This window comes from Rhinolophus ferrumequinum, chromosome 22, assembly GCF_004115265.2.
Source record: "Rhinolophus ferrumequinum isolate MPI-CBG mRhiFer1 chromosome 22, mRhiFer1_v1.p, whole genome shotgun sequence".
Taxonomy (NCBI): Eukaryota; Metazoa; Chordata; class Mammalia; order Chiroptera; family Rhinolophidae; genus Rhinolophus; species Rhinolophus ferrumequinum.
The window spans coordinates 5,161,438-5,180,183 of NC_046305.1; the positions used below are offsets into that span (position 1 = coordinate 5,161,438).

At 42.1% G+C, this 18,746-nt stretch overlaps 1 protein-coding gene across 1 annotated transcript in view; it reads left to right on the forward strand.

Moving 5' to 3' along the window:
• Positions 1–212: 212 nt before the first annotated feature.
• POU2F1 (POU class 2 homeobox 1) overlaps positions 213–18,746 on the forward strand; it is a 53,614-nt gene continuing 35,080 nt past the window's right edge. Inside the window, 2 exon segments of the mRNA XM_033092311.1 lie at positions 213–273; positions 3,378–3,443. Of these exon segments, the coding sequence (XP_032948202.1) occupies positions 246–273; positions 3,378–3,443 (94 nt within the window). The 5' untranslated portion in view covers positions 213–245.

Genomic DNA, 18,746 nt, shown 5'->3' on the forward strand with positions numbered 1-18,746 from the left:
TGGTGGCAGAGACTAAAACTCCTCTGAGCAACTGAAGTTTCCTTCTTCAGCTGAAGATTGCTGTGGTGTAACGGAAGTGTTCTGCTTCTCCCGTCCCTAATCCACTCTCCACCTCCCACCCTCCTTCTCTCAGAGTTGTCAGAAACAGTCGTACCTTCTGTCCCCCCCCCCCCCCCCCCCCCCCCCCCCGCTACCTGTTTCTTCTTTGCTTTGGACTGTCTGCACCTCTAGAAGATTTCGCAGCAATGCTGGACTGCAGCGACTATGTCCCAGGTGGGTACCAGCACGGCTCTTCCTTCTGAGCTTTAATGTGGACACAGCTGCGGGCTGACTCCGCAGACGTGCTCAATCCACGTGCAGCCAGCTTGGGGGAGGGGCGAGGTGCGCACTGGGAAGGGGGGCAGAGCACACGCGTTGCCTTTACAGTGGGTCCCTCCCTCCCGACCACTAGCTCTTCTGCTTCAGAGGGTATTTTCAGTAAATAGTGTGGATTTACAATTCAACTGGAGTGGAGGACATTTTTGCTTTTTGGAAATTTCTATTGAGAGCATTTCACGTAGTTCTAAAAACACTAAATCTGAAACAAGGTCTACGGTGTACCTAAATAATATGTGCATGTTAATAAAAATGTTTTGCATACTCAATTCGAAGGTCTTGTATAAAAACCAGGAGTACTTAGTGAAAAATAAGGTGGAGCCAGAGTGCAGAATTGCTCCCCTAAGCATGAGTGTTACTGCCATCGGACTGGTGATCAATTTCCACATTTTAGGAACTATGAACTCATGTCAAATTTTGGCTAATATTAGCCTTTTTTTAAAAAAAAATTAACTTCTTCAGAAAACAATTTTAAGTGCTGGAAAGCCAATTTTTAGAGTTTTTCGTATAGAACAACAAGCCTTTTGGGGTGGGGGGCTGTCTGCCTTGAATATATAAACTGTCTTTAGTGACTAAGATTTAAAACAGATTCAGGCGCTTTGGTTTGTAGATATATGATGGCTCATAGGGCCACATTTTGTGTTGAGTTTTGTCTGTATGCAATATTATTGAGGCCTCTTCAGGTTACTCTGGTCACCTGGACGGTCAGATGCTGTGACCTCTAGGACTTTGACATCTTACAAACCTTTGCAAATGATATTTTTCCCGTAAGTCATTTTTCCCATTTGAAAAATTGAGGCTGCCCTCATCACCTTCACAGTTGCCAAGGACAGAATAAAACAGTCATTCTGAAAATGTTTGAATTTGTGCGCAGAAGGCACGACGTAAGCCCAAGGTGGTAACGATGTCTGCATAGCACGGTCCAAGCCACGCGCGAAAGGGCGAGTGACTGAACAACAAACATGTCAAGGGCAGCTCCGACTCATTCTGTGCACTCAGGTCAAGATGCTCAGAGAGGAAACGCTTCAAATACCAAAAAAGAAGTTACTTACAGTTACTCTTACTAAGTTGGGAACTCAAGAAAGGAAAAGAGAAGACCTCTTTAAAATATTCTTAGCATTATATTTTAGAATTAGAAATTATATCTCTCTTTTCAGTTAACAGTTTTTAAAGTCTTCTCATTGTTGTACAGTTAATCAGAATCTTGTTTTATTTTTTTGTTATTTTGTATGTGAAGTAATTTTGTTAAAAGTCTTTGAAGCTCTTGACAATTCAATAGAAAATCCTTAGAAAATTCACATAGAATACCTGTGACAAAATCTTTCATTATGGATGTGGAAATTGGGATATGAATGGGATAATACAAGGTCAGGCTTAGGACTCGGTAAGAATTATACCTACTTTATTTTTATGGTATGTGGAAGATGTGAATGTTTTATGAATGTTAACTGGTTCGTTATTTTTCCCACTTTCTTTTAAAACACATTCTAAAGGAAGGATTGAGCGGGGTGTGTGCTTAATAGTTTCTTCTGTTCCATCTGTTGTGATCTTCGTTGACTTTCGTAAGGTTTTGGTTAAGTCATTCAGAAAGCTGATTCTCACTAAGTTGTACACCTGTTCCTTTCAAACCTTAATATGCTTTCAGATGATATGTAAATTTTTCTGGACAGTGCGGGGAAGGAAGTGGTAGAACTACCCTCATTTATGACCAGAGACGTAGAGTTTGAACACTTTGACCAAAGTGTTTGAACAAACCAAAGATGGGATGGAACTGCATAAGCACATAAGACGGGTGTCTCTTTACAACATTGTTAGAACAGCTGTTCCACACTTCCGGGTGGGAAGCGGAATCCATGGGGCGAGGACTTCTGACACTTTCTCATCCCGTGGGCGTGAGGAAGCTGCCACGGTGGCGACGTGGCCGGGACTCCTTGTGATCGTTTTGATTTCTTGTTTAAACAAATGACAAAATGTGCTCTTCGGTCAAAGATCAAATGCAATATGGTTAAAGTATTTATTCTCTGCTAACCATTTAGCCAGTAGTTAAATGCTTCTTAACCGGTGGAGGAAAGGCAGAACTTGTTTGATAATGAACTTGTCTGATTTATCAATGTGCGAAGTTTGAGTTTGCAATAGAAGTAAAATAAGATCTATTTAATGTATATTTAATTTTTATCCTTAAAGAGGTAGAAGAAAAGCAGACTTGCTCTTGTCTATTCTCTTACATATCTTCTGAGATACCTAATAAGCTTGACGAAAACTTTTTGCTGTGAAAATCTCCATTAAGCAGACAACCCTAAAAAGTATCAACCCACAGCCTCAGGTTCCTTTGGGATGTCAGGTAGTATAGTTTGTAAGTGAGTGTGGTTGTGATTCGCTCCTGAAATTGTTAGATGTAGCTCTCGTGCGTCGTAGTGCAACTTCTTGAACTGGTTTCTCATTTTGACACACGTTTAGTTTGTTGGCGGGAGGAGTGAACGTGGAGATATTTTTGTTAGCTATGCTTTCTTTTATTTTGTTACATTGAATTACTGTCCAGTCTGTTATCAAGATTATCAGTGTATTGTTTTGATCATAATTCACCAATATCTTTGCTTAGGAGAAAAGAAACTTGATTTGGGAATAGCATTCTTTCCTTTGTGAGGGGCTTCCTCCCAGCTTTGTTTCTTTAACATATTTTATGCTTTACATTATAGAGCATGTACTCCTTTTACATATCAGACTCTGTATTATAATCTTTTAGGTTAGATTTCTGTTATTTTTCTTGGAAGAATCTTAAAATTCTTTAGAAAGACTGTTTGTGGATCCTGTCAGGGTTAAGGGAACCTTTAGTTTCTTTCAGATAAACTTGACTGCAGTTTCCAGTGTTTTAGCGTTGACGCTACATCCTCCGACTGTGGGACATTAGTCAATATCCTCACCCCTTTCCTCTGCCACAGTTTTGCCTCCCTAACCACATCCCCACTTTTTTCAAAACCTAATTCACCTCTGATTTATTGCAGACTCAAGAATGAACAATCCGTCAGAAACCAGTAAATCGCCTATGGAGAGTGGAGATGGCAGCACTGGTAAGAGAGTCTTCTGCGATCCAGCTTTTGAATTAGCTTTCATACAGCTAAAGGAAGAATCCTGCCATTTAACTGTGACTCGTAGTTGGCAAATAAAGACCCATTGAGTATTGAGTTGTCAGATACAGTTTAGTACCTGAAGGAACTGGGACTGTGTTTGCTGAAGACACATAACCCTTTTACTGCCCTCGGGCAGAGAAACTGCAGAGCGGCTCAGACAGGGGTCCCATGGGTGCGGGAGTTCTGGGCAGGAATTACGGGTTCGTGTGACGTCAGGCAGGTCCCCAATCGTTTTGAGACTTAACGTACTCAACTGTAAGATGGGGGTAACATTTCGTAGGTCCCCGTGAGCATTAGCGGAGACGTGGGGCACAGAGCAGGCTACGCACTCACGGTTTAGTACAAAGATGCACCTGGCACAGGTGTTAACAGAACAGAAACCTGACTCAGCCCACATTCACCGTGAAGGATAGGGGTCATGGCAGTGTCTGCAGACAGTTCAAAACACACCTATTTCTAGTGCGTCCTGTTATTTGGTGGCTTTTTAAAATTGCCTTGATTAAAGCCTCTATCAGGAGAAAATTAGTATATCAGTGAGAAAAGTAAGGCACCTTGAGAGGAAAGGTAAGTCCGCAAAGGGGGCTTGCCCACAGCCCACACTTAGCACGTGGCTCTGAGGACATGTGACTCGTGTCTTTATCATCTGCTGAGATGGTACAGGGGCTTCCCCAGTTTCCGGGAAAGGCAGAAATTAAACTACTCAAACACATGAAGGGAATTATGGGCAGGAATACACAGACAGTAACGGTTTCTAACGTACATGAGTTTCCGAAGCTTCGCGTGCAGGGAGCCTTGCCCCCTTGCCCTGTCATTCAGAGAATGCCGACCTATGGGGATGCTAAGAACGGGCGTCACTCTTGGAAACGCTCTTTGTTTCCTACCCTTCTGACCACACAGGCTTTAATGTGAAGCAGATGAGTTTGAACCAATAGAGCAGCTTCCTGCCTGCATAACTTTCCTTCTGAACTGTTCTACTCGTTAACCTTTCACTCCTGATGCATAGCTGCCCCTCTGGGTGAGACCGTGCTTTGGGGCTCCCTGTTGCATTCAGCATGACTCTCAAGGGCCAGCCATGTAGACTGCGGTCGTACCTCCCGGGAAGGGCGAGGGCTGCTTCCGTTGTCGGAACTGTCGGCAGCAGTCTCCTTCCTGTGGTTTCTCTGTTCCCGGTTTGAGCCCCATCTTTCCTTGGCTGGTCTCTGGCAGTGTAGGTGCCTTGACCACCCAGCTTAACTGTGGCACTAGTTTACAGTCGATCCCATTCGGATGCTCGCGAGAGTGAGTAGGATACCCACCTAAAAAGCACCTCTCCAGAAGAGGCCTGCATTCCTACCGGAAGAGAAACAGACTCAGAGATCCCCTGGAGAACGCTGACGTCCCTTCCATCGGACTTCTGGGGAGCCCAGCACTGTCCTAGCAGTTTCAGTTTTAACGCGGCATGTGTGGCGAGTTCCTTCCCACCGCGGAGCTCAGTTCTCTCAACTTGGTACTTCGCTGTTTAATGTCTAAAACTCTGACCTTGTGGCTAAGAACTGGTACTTTCTTAGGCTTCTCTGCTTCCATCACCAGCAGTGGCGGTTGATTTTCCCTTTGTCCTACAAATAGAGAAAAATGTCATTGGTTTTTCACAAGAGTTCCTGCTAATACGATAATATATAGAAGTTGGATCAAATGTGGGATGGTGAGCCATCCTAACTCTGGAGCAAAGCAACTCACTCCCTGTCTGTCAACTGTAGCATTTGATGCCTGTCTGAAATTCCAGATTCCTTCTGTGGTGTGGACCTTTACATTCCCTTGAGAATAACTGAAACCTTGGATGTTGATTTGTCAGCTGTTCTTAGCATCTCCCACTGATGGCAGTTTATTAGCTTAAGAACATCAAAATGCATTGGAGTTCCAGTTTCCATATTAAATTACCATATTTGATATGTTGGGTATAAAATTACATTTGATTCAGATAATTACATGCTTACAAATTGATTTTTATTTAAACATATTAACAAACCTGCAGATTGTTCTGTTGTAATGAATATATGAATACTTTTGTGTAGACTACTACAATTTTAAACATTTCTAGAAAAATAATTTTGATTTGTGATATTTTAAGGAGAATGATATTATGAAATTAAGATTGTGTTATCTTGCTTCTTTGCCTTTCTCCTGCCAGAGTGATTTAAGTTGCGCAGCTAAGTCTGGCAATGTGCTTTTGTCAAATAGTCCTTATATGTTCACAGAAAATCTATAGTTTAGGTTTGTTAATTTAGTTACTCTGTAAGTGTTTGTCCTGTATGTAAAATATTGCAGTTGGTGTTATTAGAAGACGCTAGTGCGAATAATGAGATGCTCTTAGTATCTGAAGAGTTAGCAACCTGTGAAGAGGTAAGACCCATATACAGATGGTGGATTCAAGGTAGATAATAGTAATTGAAAAGGAGGGATAGGAAAGTGCCATAGTGGTATTTCTCTGAGCAATTTGACTGACTGTGTATAGACCAGGTGGAAGGAACCACCGGAGAGAAAGAGACTGAAGAAAGGAAAACAATTGAGAAGGGCTGGGGTGAGTAGTACACAATGGAGGGTTAGCTTTGAAATGGACAAAGGTAGACCCCTTTTTCTAAAATTGGGGAGGAAAAGGGAAGATTAAACAATGACAGAAAACGGAGGTGGAAGGGAGAAGGCAAAGGAGGACGGTTCGCAGTAGCTGGCTTCAGATGTCCCATGTCTCAGTACAGTGGTTGAGGGGTCCTCGGAGGGGCCGGCGGGGGTTGGGGGGAGTGCTTACTGTTTCTTGAATTCCTACTAACGTCCTTACCTCATATGCTTCGTGTCACAATTGTTCAGACTCCTGTAACGTAGTCCCGGCATGCTGCCTTTACAGATAAGGAAGATAAGTTGAGAACTGTTTAGCAATTTGTGGGTGCAGAGACACGAGCCTCTCCTTACCTCGCACCGCCTCAGAGAGCCAGTGAAGGGGATTCAGAGGGTTTGACTAGAGTGAATGAGTTTTCACACCGTTGCTTTAAAGGAATTGATTAAAATAAATAAATAGATAAGGGATTAATGGGCTTGTTGAGCCACAGGCCCAGGTGACAGAAAAGGAATGTGTAGCTTACCTAGCTAACAAGGTTACATGACCTTTCATAGAGTAGCTCAGGCAGTCCAAGATCAGGAGTGAAGAAAATGGAAGATTGCATGATTTTGCCAAAATAATAGCATCTCAACAGAAACCCCATCTGGGTAAGCGGGACTAGGAATGGTGTTTCTCATCACATAGTTCTGTGCACAAGAATGGGCTGCCCCTGGAGGAGCAGTAACTCCATTTCTTCCTCCTCCCAGCCCTCCGTGACCTCTAACCTACTTCCTGTCTCGATGAATTTGCCTGTTCTGGATATTTCATAGGAGTGGGATCATACAGTATTTGTCCTTTTGTGGCGGAATTATTTCACTTAGCATAATATTTTGGGGGTTCATTTATGTTGTAGCGTGTATAGCTGAATGTTACTCTGTTGTGTATAAATACCACATTTGGTTTATCCATTCATCTGTTGATGGACACTTGGGTTATGTCTACCTTTCAGCTATTGTGGAAATGCTATAGTGAACATTGACATACAGTATCTTAGAATTCTTCATTTCAGGTTTTTGGGGTATGTAACTAGCAGTGAAATTGCTGCGTAAACCACAAATTTACAGTTCTGGAGATCAGAAGTTTAAAATCAGGGTGTCGGAAGGGGTGTTCTTTCTAGAGGAACTGTGGAGAATCTGTTTCCTTCCCTTTTCTCGCTTCTATAGGCCCTCTGCATTCCTTGGTTTATGGCCTCTTTATCTTCAAAGCCAGAAATACAGCATCTCAAGTGTCTCTCTCTCTCTCTACCTCTCTCTTTCTCTCTCTTTCTCTCTCTCTCTCTCTCTCTCTCTCCTCCTCTCTCTCCCTCTCGCTCTCTCTCCTCTCTCCTCTCGTCTCTCTCTCTCTCCGCTCTCTCTCTCCTCTCTCTCTCTCTCTCTCTCTCACACACACATGCATGCACGCACACACACGCACTCACGCACACACCCTGCTGCCATTATCACACCTCTCTGACAATCCTGCCCCCTCTTTCTCTCACAAGAACCACTGTGGTTACACTGGGTCCACCCAGATAACTGAGCAAACGTCCCCATCTCAAGCCCTTCCCTTAAGCACGTCTGCAGAACCCTTTCTCGCCATGGAGGGCAACTGTCCACTGCTCCGGGGAATAGGATGTGGACATCTTTGAGTGGCCATTGTTCTGCCTATCATAGTACTTTATTTTCTAAGTTAAATCTGATCAACCGTATTGTAGATGGCAGCTGAAAAGTAAAAAAGTGTTCAAGTTTTATAAACGTTAGTAGGAAAAACCAAAGCATTTTTTGATGTAAAGAAATATTGGACAAATTTTAAAGCCTTGTTCACTGTTAATCAAAAGGCAGATTTCTTTCATCAGTACTCCTAGACGCATGGTCAGCTACCTGTGCCAGGGCTCATCCACTGAGAGGGAACAGTAGTTTTTGATACTGCCTTTTCTGTTATACAGCTCTGTTAGCTGTCCTTTTGAAATCTGCCTTAGGAGCAACACAGATTAAAATGATTTTCCTCATGTTTAAATGAAAGCTCTTCTGGGAGCCATTGCCCAATTGAAGTCTTCTCCATTATTTGACATTTATTATAAAGTCATTTATTATAAAATAATAATTATAAATATAACTGATTCTAAAGTAATGATTCATACTACTACATTAGTGGCTGTTTTTATGTGGCTACATTAGTGGTTGTCATTAAGTATTTACTAGACATGTTAAGCATTTTGTATAGATTATCTCACTTTATCCTTAAACAACCATGTGAGGCAGTATTTTTCTCTTTTATAGATCAGAGAATTGAGGCTCAGAGATGTTTAGTCCTTGACAAAAGTCACACAGGTCTGTAGAGGGAGCCGAGCCATTCTCTTATTTGCTTTAGCGGTGCTGTCCCTTAGGTTTGCTTCTAATGTGTAAGGTACTGTGCTATACTCAGTAGGATCCCTAAAGTGGAATAAAATACTAGTTTTGTTCTCAAGAAATTTATCTTATGGAGCACACACCTGTGTGGAAAATGTACTAGGAGATTCATGAGAAGAATGCATGCGTCCATGAGAGCTGAGTGTGGGAGAAGTTGTTCTAGCTGGGAGGTTCCGGGAAAGCGTTGGAAAAGGTGGGTTTAAGCTGGGCCTGGAAGGTCGGGTGGGATGTAAAGGCCATGGTGGTAGGTAATATGCCCGGATGTTTCAGCATGAAGAAACAGTAGGAGCTGCGGTGGGAGGAGGAGATCTGTCCTAATGCCCTCTAACTAACGCCCTCAGGTGTTTTCCATCGTGTCCTGGGATTTCTAGGTCTTGCATCATTTACTCACCCTCAGAATGAGACGTATTTCAGTTCTTCTAGAGAGTTCAATGTAGCATCCCACTACCATCAGCTTATTATCGTTATTTTGAAACTCACCATCAGCCTATTATAATTATTTTTTTATAACTAATGAAAATAAAATGACATTAGATTAAAAATTTTTAATGTAAATGTTATTTTTTCCTGATAATTTGTTGTGTTTGAAATATTAAAAGGTACTTTAAAGCAGCTGACTCACCTGTTGATCATTGAGCGTGAGGTAATTAAATGTAACTCTTTTTTCACGTGAATTACGATAGAGTTAGGACCCCCTGTCCTTTCCTTGTTCATTTGATTTTTCATTCAGATGATTTTTTTCTCCCAGGATAATATCAAGATCTTTCCCGCAATTGAAAAGGTCAAAGCAATTTATTACTGCAACCTAATACACATTATGAACTACATTCCAATAATCTATCAGAAGTTCCCAGCAACCAGTGGTGTAGTGTTCTGAGGGGTTTATTTGCGCCATGGCCGGCTGAGGAAATGACATTCATCGGAGAGCACAGTCAGACAGGATTTTCTCCAAGGTGAGAGAAAGGAGCCTGAAAGACCAGGCTCCAGCGAACTTGCTCTTCTTCATACTAAGTGAAGACCCTGGGTGTTGTAATCCAGCACAAGTGTGAGAAAATATTTCCAGATATGACACCAGTGTTTTCAGCAGAAGCCTCAGAATTTCACTGAGGAGCAGACCTCACATAAAGTTCTCATTAAAACAGTGGAGCAATTGAGATTCCAGACTCAGGAGGGCTGTTTTCCCTTTGAACTTGGGTTTATCCAAGGGCCATTTCTAACACTCCTATTGCTTTTATTATGATTATTATTGTAAGTTTATTACATATTTGATTGTGTGGACTGTATTCTGGGCTGGCCAAAGGGCTCTTACAAGCCTTGAGGGTGGAAACACCACTCCCAAGTTCCCTTAGAGTTCCTTCAGAGTCCAGTGTTAAATAGTGGGTGGCCCCAGGGGACGCTGACACTGGCCGAGCCCGCAGAGAGCCTCGGGGACAGTGGGCGGCACATGACTGTTCTCAGGGGTCTGGCAGATGTCTGTTACAGGATCTGGCCTCTAAGAGATTCTGAGAGCCATGGGGGAGAAACTTGCCCGACTCTGCCCATTCAGGCATCTGGGATTTCTTTTTTCAGGTGTTTGGGATGGGGAACTATAATTACTAAAGCTGCAAGAATACTAAGTGGCATTTGAATTAAGAGTATACTTTTGTTGAATGAATGAAAATTGATCCTTTCACTAAGAGATAACCTAATAACAAATTTAGAATTTTAAAGGTAGTATTAATTTCGATTTTATTCATAAGCCAATAGAAATTTGGGACACTGATAAGAGGATTTGTATCTAAAAAGCCGCTTTAGGCACAGAGTATGAGATGGTCTATAATTTTTTCCCCTCTCCCTTAGAGGGCAGCTTAGTTTCCTGTCGTGTCACTTTTTTGTGATTTTTTTTCCTAACAGGCATAAAAGAATTTCCCAGCCATGTTATACTTTACATCTTTCTTGAAAGCAAAAATACTAGACGTCATTAATCTTTCAATTAGGTCTAGTATTACAGCATCCTGGCTGAGAGCAGCGGCAGTGAAAGCTCAGGGTCAGATTTAATGAGCATTGCGGAGAGGGAGAGGCGATTGACAGGGCGTAAAACAAGAAGGAAGGAAAGGAGTGACCTGAAGTGAACGCCTGTGTGTGGCCTGGGCCCCGGGCAGGTGTGGTGCCTTCTCTGAGGAGGGAGTAGACTCCACAGTGCGGTGATGCGTTCAGCTCTGAATGTTGAATTTGGGGTACCTTGGGGTGCTTGCAGGTGACGAAGTGATCCATTGAAGATAGAGGGACGTTCCTGAGGAAAGCTCGGGGCTGCCACGTGGCTGTGAAGCCTGCAGCGTGCGGAGGCGGCCAGAGAGTGCAGTGAGCCGCAGGGGTACCATGGACAGCTCTGCTCAGCATTGCAGGCGGCAGCAGGGGCCCTGCCCTGCCCTGCCCAGGGGGAGCCCGGCCAGCCTGCCTGTGGCCCTGCCCTGCCCAGGGGGAGCCCGGCCAGCAGCCTTGGCTGTTCAAATGAAAGGAAAAGTGCTATCACGCGAGCCACACACTGGTAGTGCTCAGCAGCCACATGTGGCGCGTGGATACCATATTGGGAAGCACATGTGTGGAACATTTCCGTCACCACAGGAATTGCCACTGGACACACGAAAGGGCAACCACGGAGGTCAGAGTGAAGCAGACAGCAAGTTTATGGTGTTGCTGTTCAATTCCTCAGGTCCCGCAGGGAAGTCCAGACCTGGGAAGCTTAAAATGTGACTTCTGGATTTGACAGGACTTACCTTTGGAAAGATTTTAGGTAAGTGATAGGGAAAGAAATTGCTGTGGATAAAGCGGCGAATGGTGCAGGAAGGGGAATGATGAATGTAGGTGACGCATGTGACGGGAGCTGTAAGCGCGGTGGTTAAGGGCTCAGACCGCCTGCGGTCAGATCCTCGTTCTTTCACTTCGCGGTTGTGTTATGGGCAAATTATTTTCCTTCTGTGCCACAGTCTTCGTAGGTGTAAGATGGAGATAAACAATCATACTCCATTGCGTAGGATTGATGTATACATGAAGGCAAGTAGATGAGCGCTCTGTACCTGTTTATTATTGGGGGAGATGCTAAACAAAGGGGAGGTAAGGGTGGGAGAGGAGGTCAAGTATGTGTATATGCGAAGGAGAGGAGGGGTAGAGAAAGGAACCCCGGATCCCGAGGAGAAGGAAGCTGTGTCTTCAGAGCACTGGTACATGAGGTAGCCACTTAGGCACAGGGGACCCCCGCCCCTTGTTTTTAAGGTAGAGAAATGGGAGAGTGAAGGAGGTAAAGATCGATGTGGGCAATGAATGTAGATACACAAGCTTTCGGGTAGAAGGGAAGGGAAGGAAGCGCTCTGGACAGGGACGCGCTCAGGACCAGCAGCCATTAGAAAGCTCCTGTGATGGCGGGAAAAGGGAGCCAGGGAATAGAGTGCAGTCAAGTCTGGACTGGATTGTTCGTCCAGACAAATCAGCAGTGTAAGCGGGATTGGGAGCAAAGGAGCCTGAACACCAGATGAAATAGGGGGTAAAGAGTTTCACTGCAGCTTTGCAGGGGCTTCTTCGTGTTTCTAAAGAAGGCTGGGAACTGCCCCACTTAGTCTGCTGACATTTTAAAGGTAAGGATGAGTAAGGAGTATTTGACTAGGTTAGGAGGCCCGAGAAAGATGGAGCAGAGTAAATGTTTGGTGTTTTTTGTTTGTTTGTTTGTTTGTGTGTGGTTTTTTGCCAACAAAAATGTTAATACGACATTAGAATTTTAGCATAGGGATTTGCTGCTTTTCTTGGTCCTCAAAGTATTCCCTTTAGGTGACATGTTTAAGTTATTTGAAAAAGACTTGGCCACAATAGCTGCTAGGTCACAAGTCATTTGTTTTTCTATAGTTGAGAATAAAGTTAATAAAAATCTGTTTTAATAGTACCTTGCATCCAGGTAGACTTAATAATTCAATAAACATTAACCATTCATAGGGCTCTTGCCATGCATGACTGACGTGCTGTCATCGACAAGGTAACGCAAGAGCATTTCTAAAACGTATACCCTTCCCGAGGAGATGAAGACCGTGCAGTACAATAGCTGTGGACGGTTTTAGCACATGGACTAGTCATCCATCATGTAGCTTATCTACAGCATCCGTTTTTGTTAAACTTGCTTTTGTAGTAACAGAACTTTCTAAGTGATCTCTTTCTGGAGCGCCATTATCCCAGGTTCCTCCCGTTTTACGACGGCTCACTTGAAAAAGGTTCATGTGTGCACGTGCACACACACATGCACGCACGCAAGCACACACACACACAGGCTTAGTGTTCCTGGAAGATCTTTTTGTTGTTATTTGTTATGGTTGCCTGACTCTGGGAACTTCATGTGGAATTTGTGCTTGCTTGTCAAGGTAATGTGGTGACAGGCCCGGATATTGTCATTATTTACTGAGGGCGCCTGAAATTTAGCCTAGTCTTGGTAAACTTCACTTTGCCTTAAATTTGCAGACAACTAGAAATGTGTGGGGAAAAAACCATTTTTTCTTTATTATATAGGTTTAATTGAAGTAGAAGTATATAATGATTTTCATTATAAAGTGGACAGTGAAATCCAGTATACAGCTGCTGAGTGATGAATGACAGCTCTTCACAAACTCCGTGTCCCAGAACCTCTCCAGCCCTCATTCAGGGAACTGTGATTTTTATTTTCACACAGTTCCACTGCGGTGAATCTCACACGACTTGGCCTGTAGCAGGTTTGAAGTGGCCAATCAGACAGGCGAGGCCCGCTACTACTGGCAAGTGAACCAATGGGGCGGCAGGACTGGTGCTGTCAGATTTATCCTGGAGCTGCAGATTCGTTTTTGGTTTTGTTTTAGTTGAGTTGAAATGCATATAACGTAAAACTAACGATGTGAATAGTTCAGTGGCATTTGGTACATTCAGTGTTGTGCGACCACCACTTCTAAGATGTTTTCAGCACCCGAAAGGAAACCTCGCGCCCATGAAGCAGTTGCTGTCCGTTTTCCCCTCCCCCGGCCCCGGCAGCCACGTCTGCTGTTTCTGTGGACATTTCATCTAGATGGAGTCATACAGCGTGTGGGCTTTCGTGTCTGACTTCATCCCTTAGTGTGAGTTCGTGAGGCTCGTGTCTGTCGTAGCCCGTGTCCGCGCTGCCTGCCTTTTTGTGGCTGAATGATACTCCATGGCGTCATGTGTCCCAGTGTGTTTATCCGGTCCTGTGTCAGTGGGCATTTGGGTTGTTTCCACATCGGGCCTCTTATGACCAGTGCCACCGTGAGTCACGGCCAAGGATTTGTGAACCTGATTTCAGCTCCTGTGGGTGTTTGCCTCGCGGTGGACTCGGGTCACAGCTGCGTTTCACGCTGTGAGGAACCAGCCACAGCAGCAGGACGGACCATCGTACAGTTTCCAAACCAGTGGCCAAGGATTCCACTTTCTCTACAGCTTTGTCAAAACTTGTGATTTTTCCTTTTCCCCCTGTTAACAGCCATTCTAATGGTTGAATAATACAGACTTTTAAAGTAGCCGCTCTACCCATTTTTCCTCAGGAAATAATGCTAGAAACGGAATCCCTGCTCCTTTTCTAGTAGCACCGGTGTAGCTGTCTGACTTGAGCCCCTCCTCTTCCCTCCGCGTCACTTTCCCTTTTTTCTCTCTCTCTTTTTACCCACCTTCTCCTTTTCTTTTGCATCTAAGAAAGAAATCATTTTCATTGTCTACTCCTCACTCTTAATTCTGTCTCTTCTTGCATCTTTCAGGTCCCTGCCCCATCGTTTAACCCCGTCTTGTTCTGTGTCTGCCGTGTATCCCTTCCCACAGAATCTTTCCCCTCCATCTTTTAGGGCTGCTCAGGCTTCATCAGGCTATAAACCTTTCCTTCTACCCCCCCCCCCCCCCCCCGCTTTGAACTACCCTGTCTTCCTCCCACCTCCGCCAGACTCACTAAGGAATGAGCCCCACTCACACCACCTTGCTTCACTACCACCTGCCTTTTTCTTTGCTCCTTGCAATCTAGATGTCCCTAAAATGTTACTGCAACTGTTTTGTCATTGTTGGTATTTTCCATTTTAATTTGTAAAAGTAGTAAGTGTAAAAACTGTATGTAAACATGTATGTGTGGTTTAAATACTCATGTGTCTACCTCTTTGGCCACAGAATAGTGTTACCATGTCCCAGAAGGCACCCTGATCATATCCCCTTCTTTTACACGTCAGGATGGTAACCATCATCCAGATTTAGTGTTAATAGTCACATTGCTTTTCTTTCAAAAATGTTTTCACGTGTATATAGTCTATGATTGGTTTCTTTTGTTCAGTATTATGTTTTTGAGAATCATCCAAGGTAGTGCATATATTTGTAATTCATTTTCACTGGATATAATATCCCATTATATGAATGTATCACAATTTTTCTATCCATTCTATTGATGGACTTTTGGTTATTTTTAGGCTTTTACTGTTATAAACATTACTGGTGTATATCATTTTGTACTTCTCCCTTGATGCATGTGTGTGAAAAAGTCTTCAGATTGTCTACGTACTGGTGTTATTTCTGAACGTGTCTCCGTGGTACTCAGTGGTACTGCCAGCCAGTGTCCCTCACATGTGTACCAGTGTGTCCTGCCTGCATCCAAAAGTGGACAAACATTTCAGACTCATCAAAACTTGACATTAACCAACTTCGTAATCCAAGCCAATTTAGTGGGTATATAACGGTATCTCTTACGGTTTTAATTTGCATTTCCCTGGTTTCAAGGAGGTTGTGTTTGTGGGCCATTTATGTTTCCTCTTTTGTGAAATTTCTATTCGTTTCTTTTGCCCATTTTTTTGTATTGGGTTGACCTTTTTTATCCTTAGCAGTTCTTTGTGTGTTCTGAATACTGATACTTTTTATGTATTACAAATATTTTCTCCTTTTCATTCACTTCATGTAGTGTTTTGACGAACAAAACTTCTAATTTTAAAGTCGTTAAAAGTGTATTTTTTCATTTTGGGTCTTGATAAATCCTTCTCTTTCCCAAGGTTATAATGATATTCTCTTTTGTTGTCTCCTAAAAATGTAATAACTTTGCACTTCATATGTAGACCTTTAATCTTCCTGAAATTCTATTTATTTTCCTGGTATGCTATGAGTTGACCTAATTTCATTTTTATAACTTAATTTCAAACAGACCTAATTTCAAATAGTTACCTAGTTATCCATTTATTGAAAACTCCATCCTTTCCTCACTGATCTTTCATCACGTTTCTAGTGTCCTAAGATGTGTGTGGCTCTGTTTGCACACCCTCGACTCTGGTCTGTTTATCCTTGTGCTAATACCACACTGTCCTAATTACTGTTGCTCTGTGGTAAGTCTTCAGGTCTTGAAGGTACAAGTCTCTCTATTTTCTCCTTTTAAAGAGCATCTTGGCCCTTTGCCCTTCTATTTACATTTTAAAATCAGCCTTTCAGTTACACACCTCCCACCCTGAGAAAGAGAAGAAAGAACAAAAGAACAAAAACAACTTGAGATTTTGATATGAAAAAGCTTTGAATCGATAGATCAGTTTGGGAAGAACTTACATCTGTACCATGCTGACTCTTCTAATAAATGAGCATTTATTCATGTCTTCTTTATTATTTTTGAGTAAAATTGTATAATTTTTCATTTATAGGACTTGTTATAGTTCAATAGATTCTGTGTGCTGTAACCTGTTAAACTCTCTTATTCTAATAATATATCATTAAATTCCCTAGGATATTCTATATACACAATCAAATCATCTGAGAATAGAGTTTTGATTCTTTTTTCCAACTCATGTGTTTTCTTTCCTTGCCTTGTTTTGCTGGTGAAGCTTTCCAGTGGCTGGCTTAATCTTAAAGGGAATGCTTCTAATGTTACTCTGTATCAAGTTAAGGAAGTTTCTCTTTATTTTGCCACCTAGAATTTTTATCATAAGTGGATATTGAATTTTATCTGAGGCTTTTTCTCCATCCTTTGAGGTGATTGTATGATTTTTTTCCCCTTTAACACATATGGCAAATCATATTAATTGACTTTTTTTTAAAACTCCAAACCAACCTTGCATTCCTGGAGTAAGTACAATATTTTATTTTACTAGATTATTTTTGCTATTACTACTTAGAATATTTCCATATATGTTTATGAATAAAACTGGCTTGTGTTTTCTTCCTTTTTCATACTTTGTTAGGTTTTGGTTTTGCTGGCCTCATAAAAAGAATTTTGTGTCCTCCCACTACCCTAAACTCTGGAAAAAGTTGGATAATAATTGGAATTATTTTTTCCTTAGATTTTGGGGAGTGAACCAGGTAAAATTGTCTAGGCTTTTCACTTTGGGGAGGATTTTACTTATTAATTCAATTTTTTTTCAAAATGCTATGGGACTCTTTGGGTTTTCCTGTTTCTGTTGAGTCGTCTGGTAGTTATATTTTCTAGAGTTATCTATTTCTAAGTTTAATGGTATTGGGATATTATTGTTCCAGTTTTCTTTTTATTTTTGTTATCCTCAATTATTGTTCCAGTTCTTATTTTCCATTTTAACATAGGTTTGTAAGTTATATGATTCTTTTAAAAGAACCAAGTTGGTGTTTCTATTATGTATTTTGTTCCTGTTTTATTAATTTTTGGTCTTACGTTTATTATTACCTTTCCTCTATTCTCTTTGGGTTCATTTCTTTCTCGGAACTTCCTTCTCTTTTCTGCACCGTAGACAGTATTAAACTAGCCCACCCTGTAGCTTTCTCTTCGCTGGCTCCTGAGGCACACTAGTCGTGAGGGACTTTTTCCACTTTTCTAACTGCCTCTCTAGCTCTCTTTGACTTGACATCTGTTGGTGCCCTCTTATCTTCAACCTTCTTTTCTCTTATAGCCATTCTTAGTTGATAACACATTTTTGCTCTCCTAATTTTACCTGTCTCTGCTGTAAGTGATTAGAACCAGGGGATCCATTCCTTGTCTTGGCTCTTCTAGTCTGACACCTTGAGCAGTTCATTTAAGATTCCTTAATCTCTGTCTCTTCACCAATGAGATCAGGGGGTTCACGTCTGTAATACTGTTCTAGTGACAGCCTTATAGAAGCTCTAGCTCTGGCTTCTCGTTTCTCAGTGCCTTCTGGATCATTTTTCTTAGATGTTTTGTCAGGGTTTCTGAAACTGCATCTTATGTTAACCTTGCATAATTCACCTTCTCCCCCAATCTGCTAGTTCCCCCAGTTTCTTGTTTGGATTTTCCTATTTTTCCAGGCACACGTTTGGTGTTGGCTCCAACAACCCTGTCTCCCCATACTGTCTTCATACTCAAGTCTGAGTAGTGTGTGTGTGTGTGTGTGTGTGTGTATGTGTGTTTTCCTTTCCTCTCTTTCAGCTCAGTTTAGGTCTTTATATTTTACAAGAATGATTTCTGTGTCATACCTGCTTTCTTCTACCCCTCACCTCCCAATGGAGCCTCATCACCTTATTTTTTTAAAAACCTGCCTTTGCATCCTAAATCTCTCTTTATCCAAGTGGTTGTCTGAAAGTTTTTGCTTTTTTTTTTTTACCGTACTAGCTTTGGATACCATACCTTTATGCCACCCCCCAGAGGCAGAGCCAGGGACACTGTAGGACACTGTAATAGGCTGTGTACCAGGGACCCCAGAAATCAGTCAGTCTTGTGTTGTTTAGTGTTTTGTGATTTGCAGGGGCTTGTTAACCATTTTTGTGGGAACTCGAAAGTGGGAATCCGTGTATAGAATTTTCTTGGTCTCAATAAGAGTGAAATGCTTGGTTCTGGAAGATGTCCTAAATTGGGGATGTGTTCATCTCTAAGTGCTTGTCTCTGGTTTTCAAAGTCGCACCCTCCGTTAGCCTTGTTGATTTATTGAGTATTACTGAAGCATATTTGTCCAGTGGTGCACAGCCTTACAGAGTTCGTGTAAGTAATGATTTCTTGCACAGACATAGAGACAAAATGTGTGATTTTAAGATAGTGAAACTTCTGTATGTGGCTTCTAGAAGTGACCCTAATTACCTTTTACTTCATACGAGTTTCTCACTACTTGACACAAGCACGTACTTTTTTAATTTCATTAACTGTATGTCTAAATAGTTCTATAGTTTCCTGTTTATGGGAAACTTTAGGAAAAAAATGGAAGAGAATCACCTCACCGTGAGATTGTAAGGAGCTGAAATATGTGTACGCACTCCTTGCGTAATTAGCTTAAGGAAAAGTGATACATTTGCTAGAAATTAGTG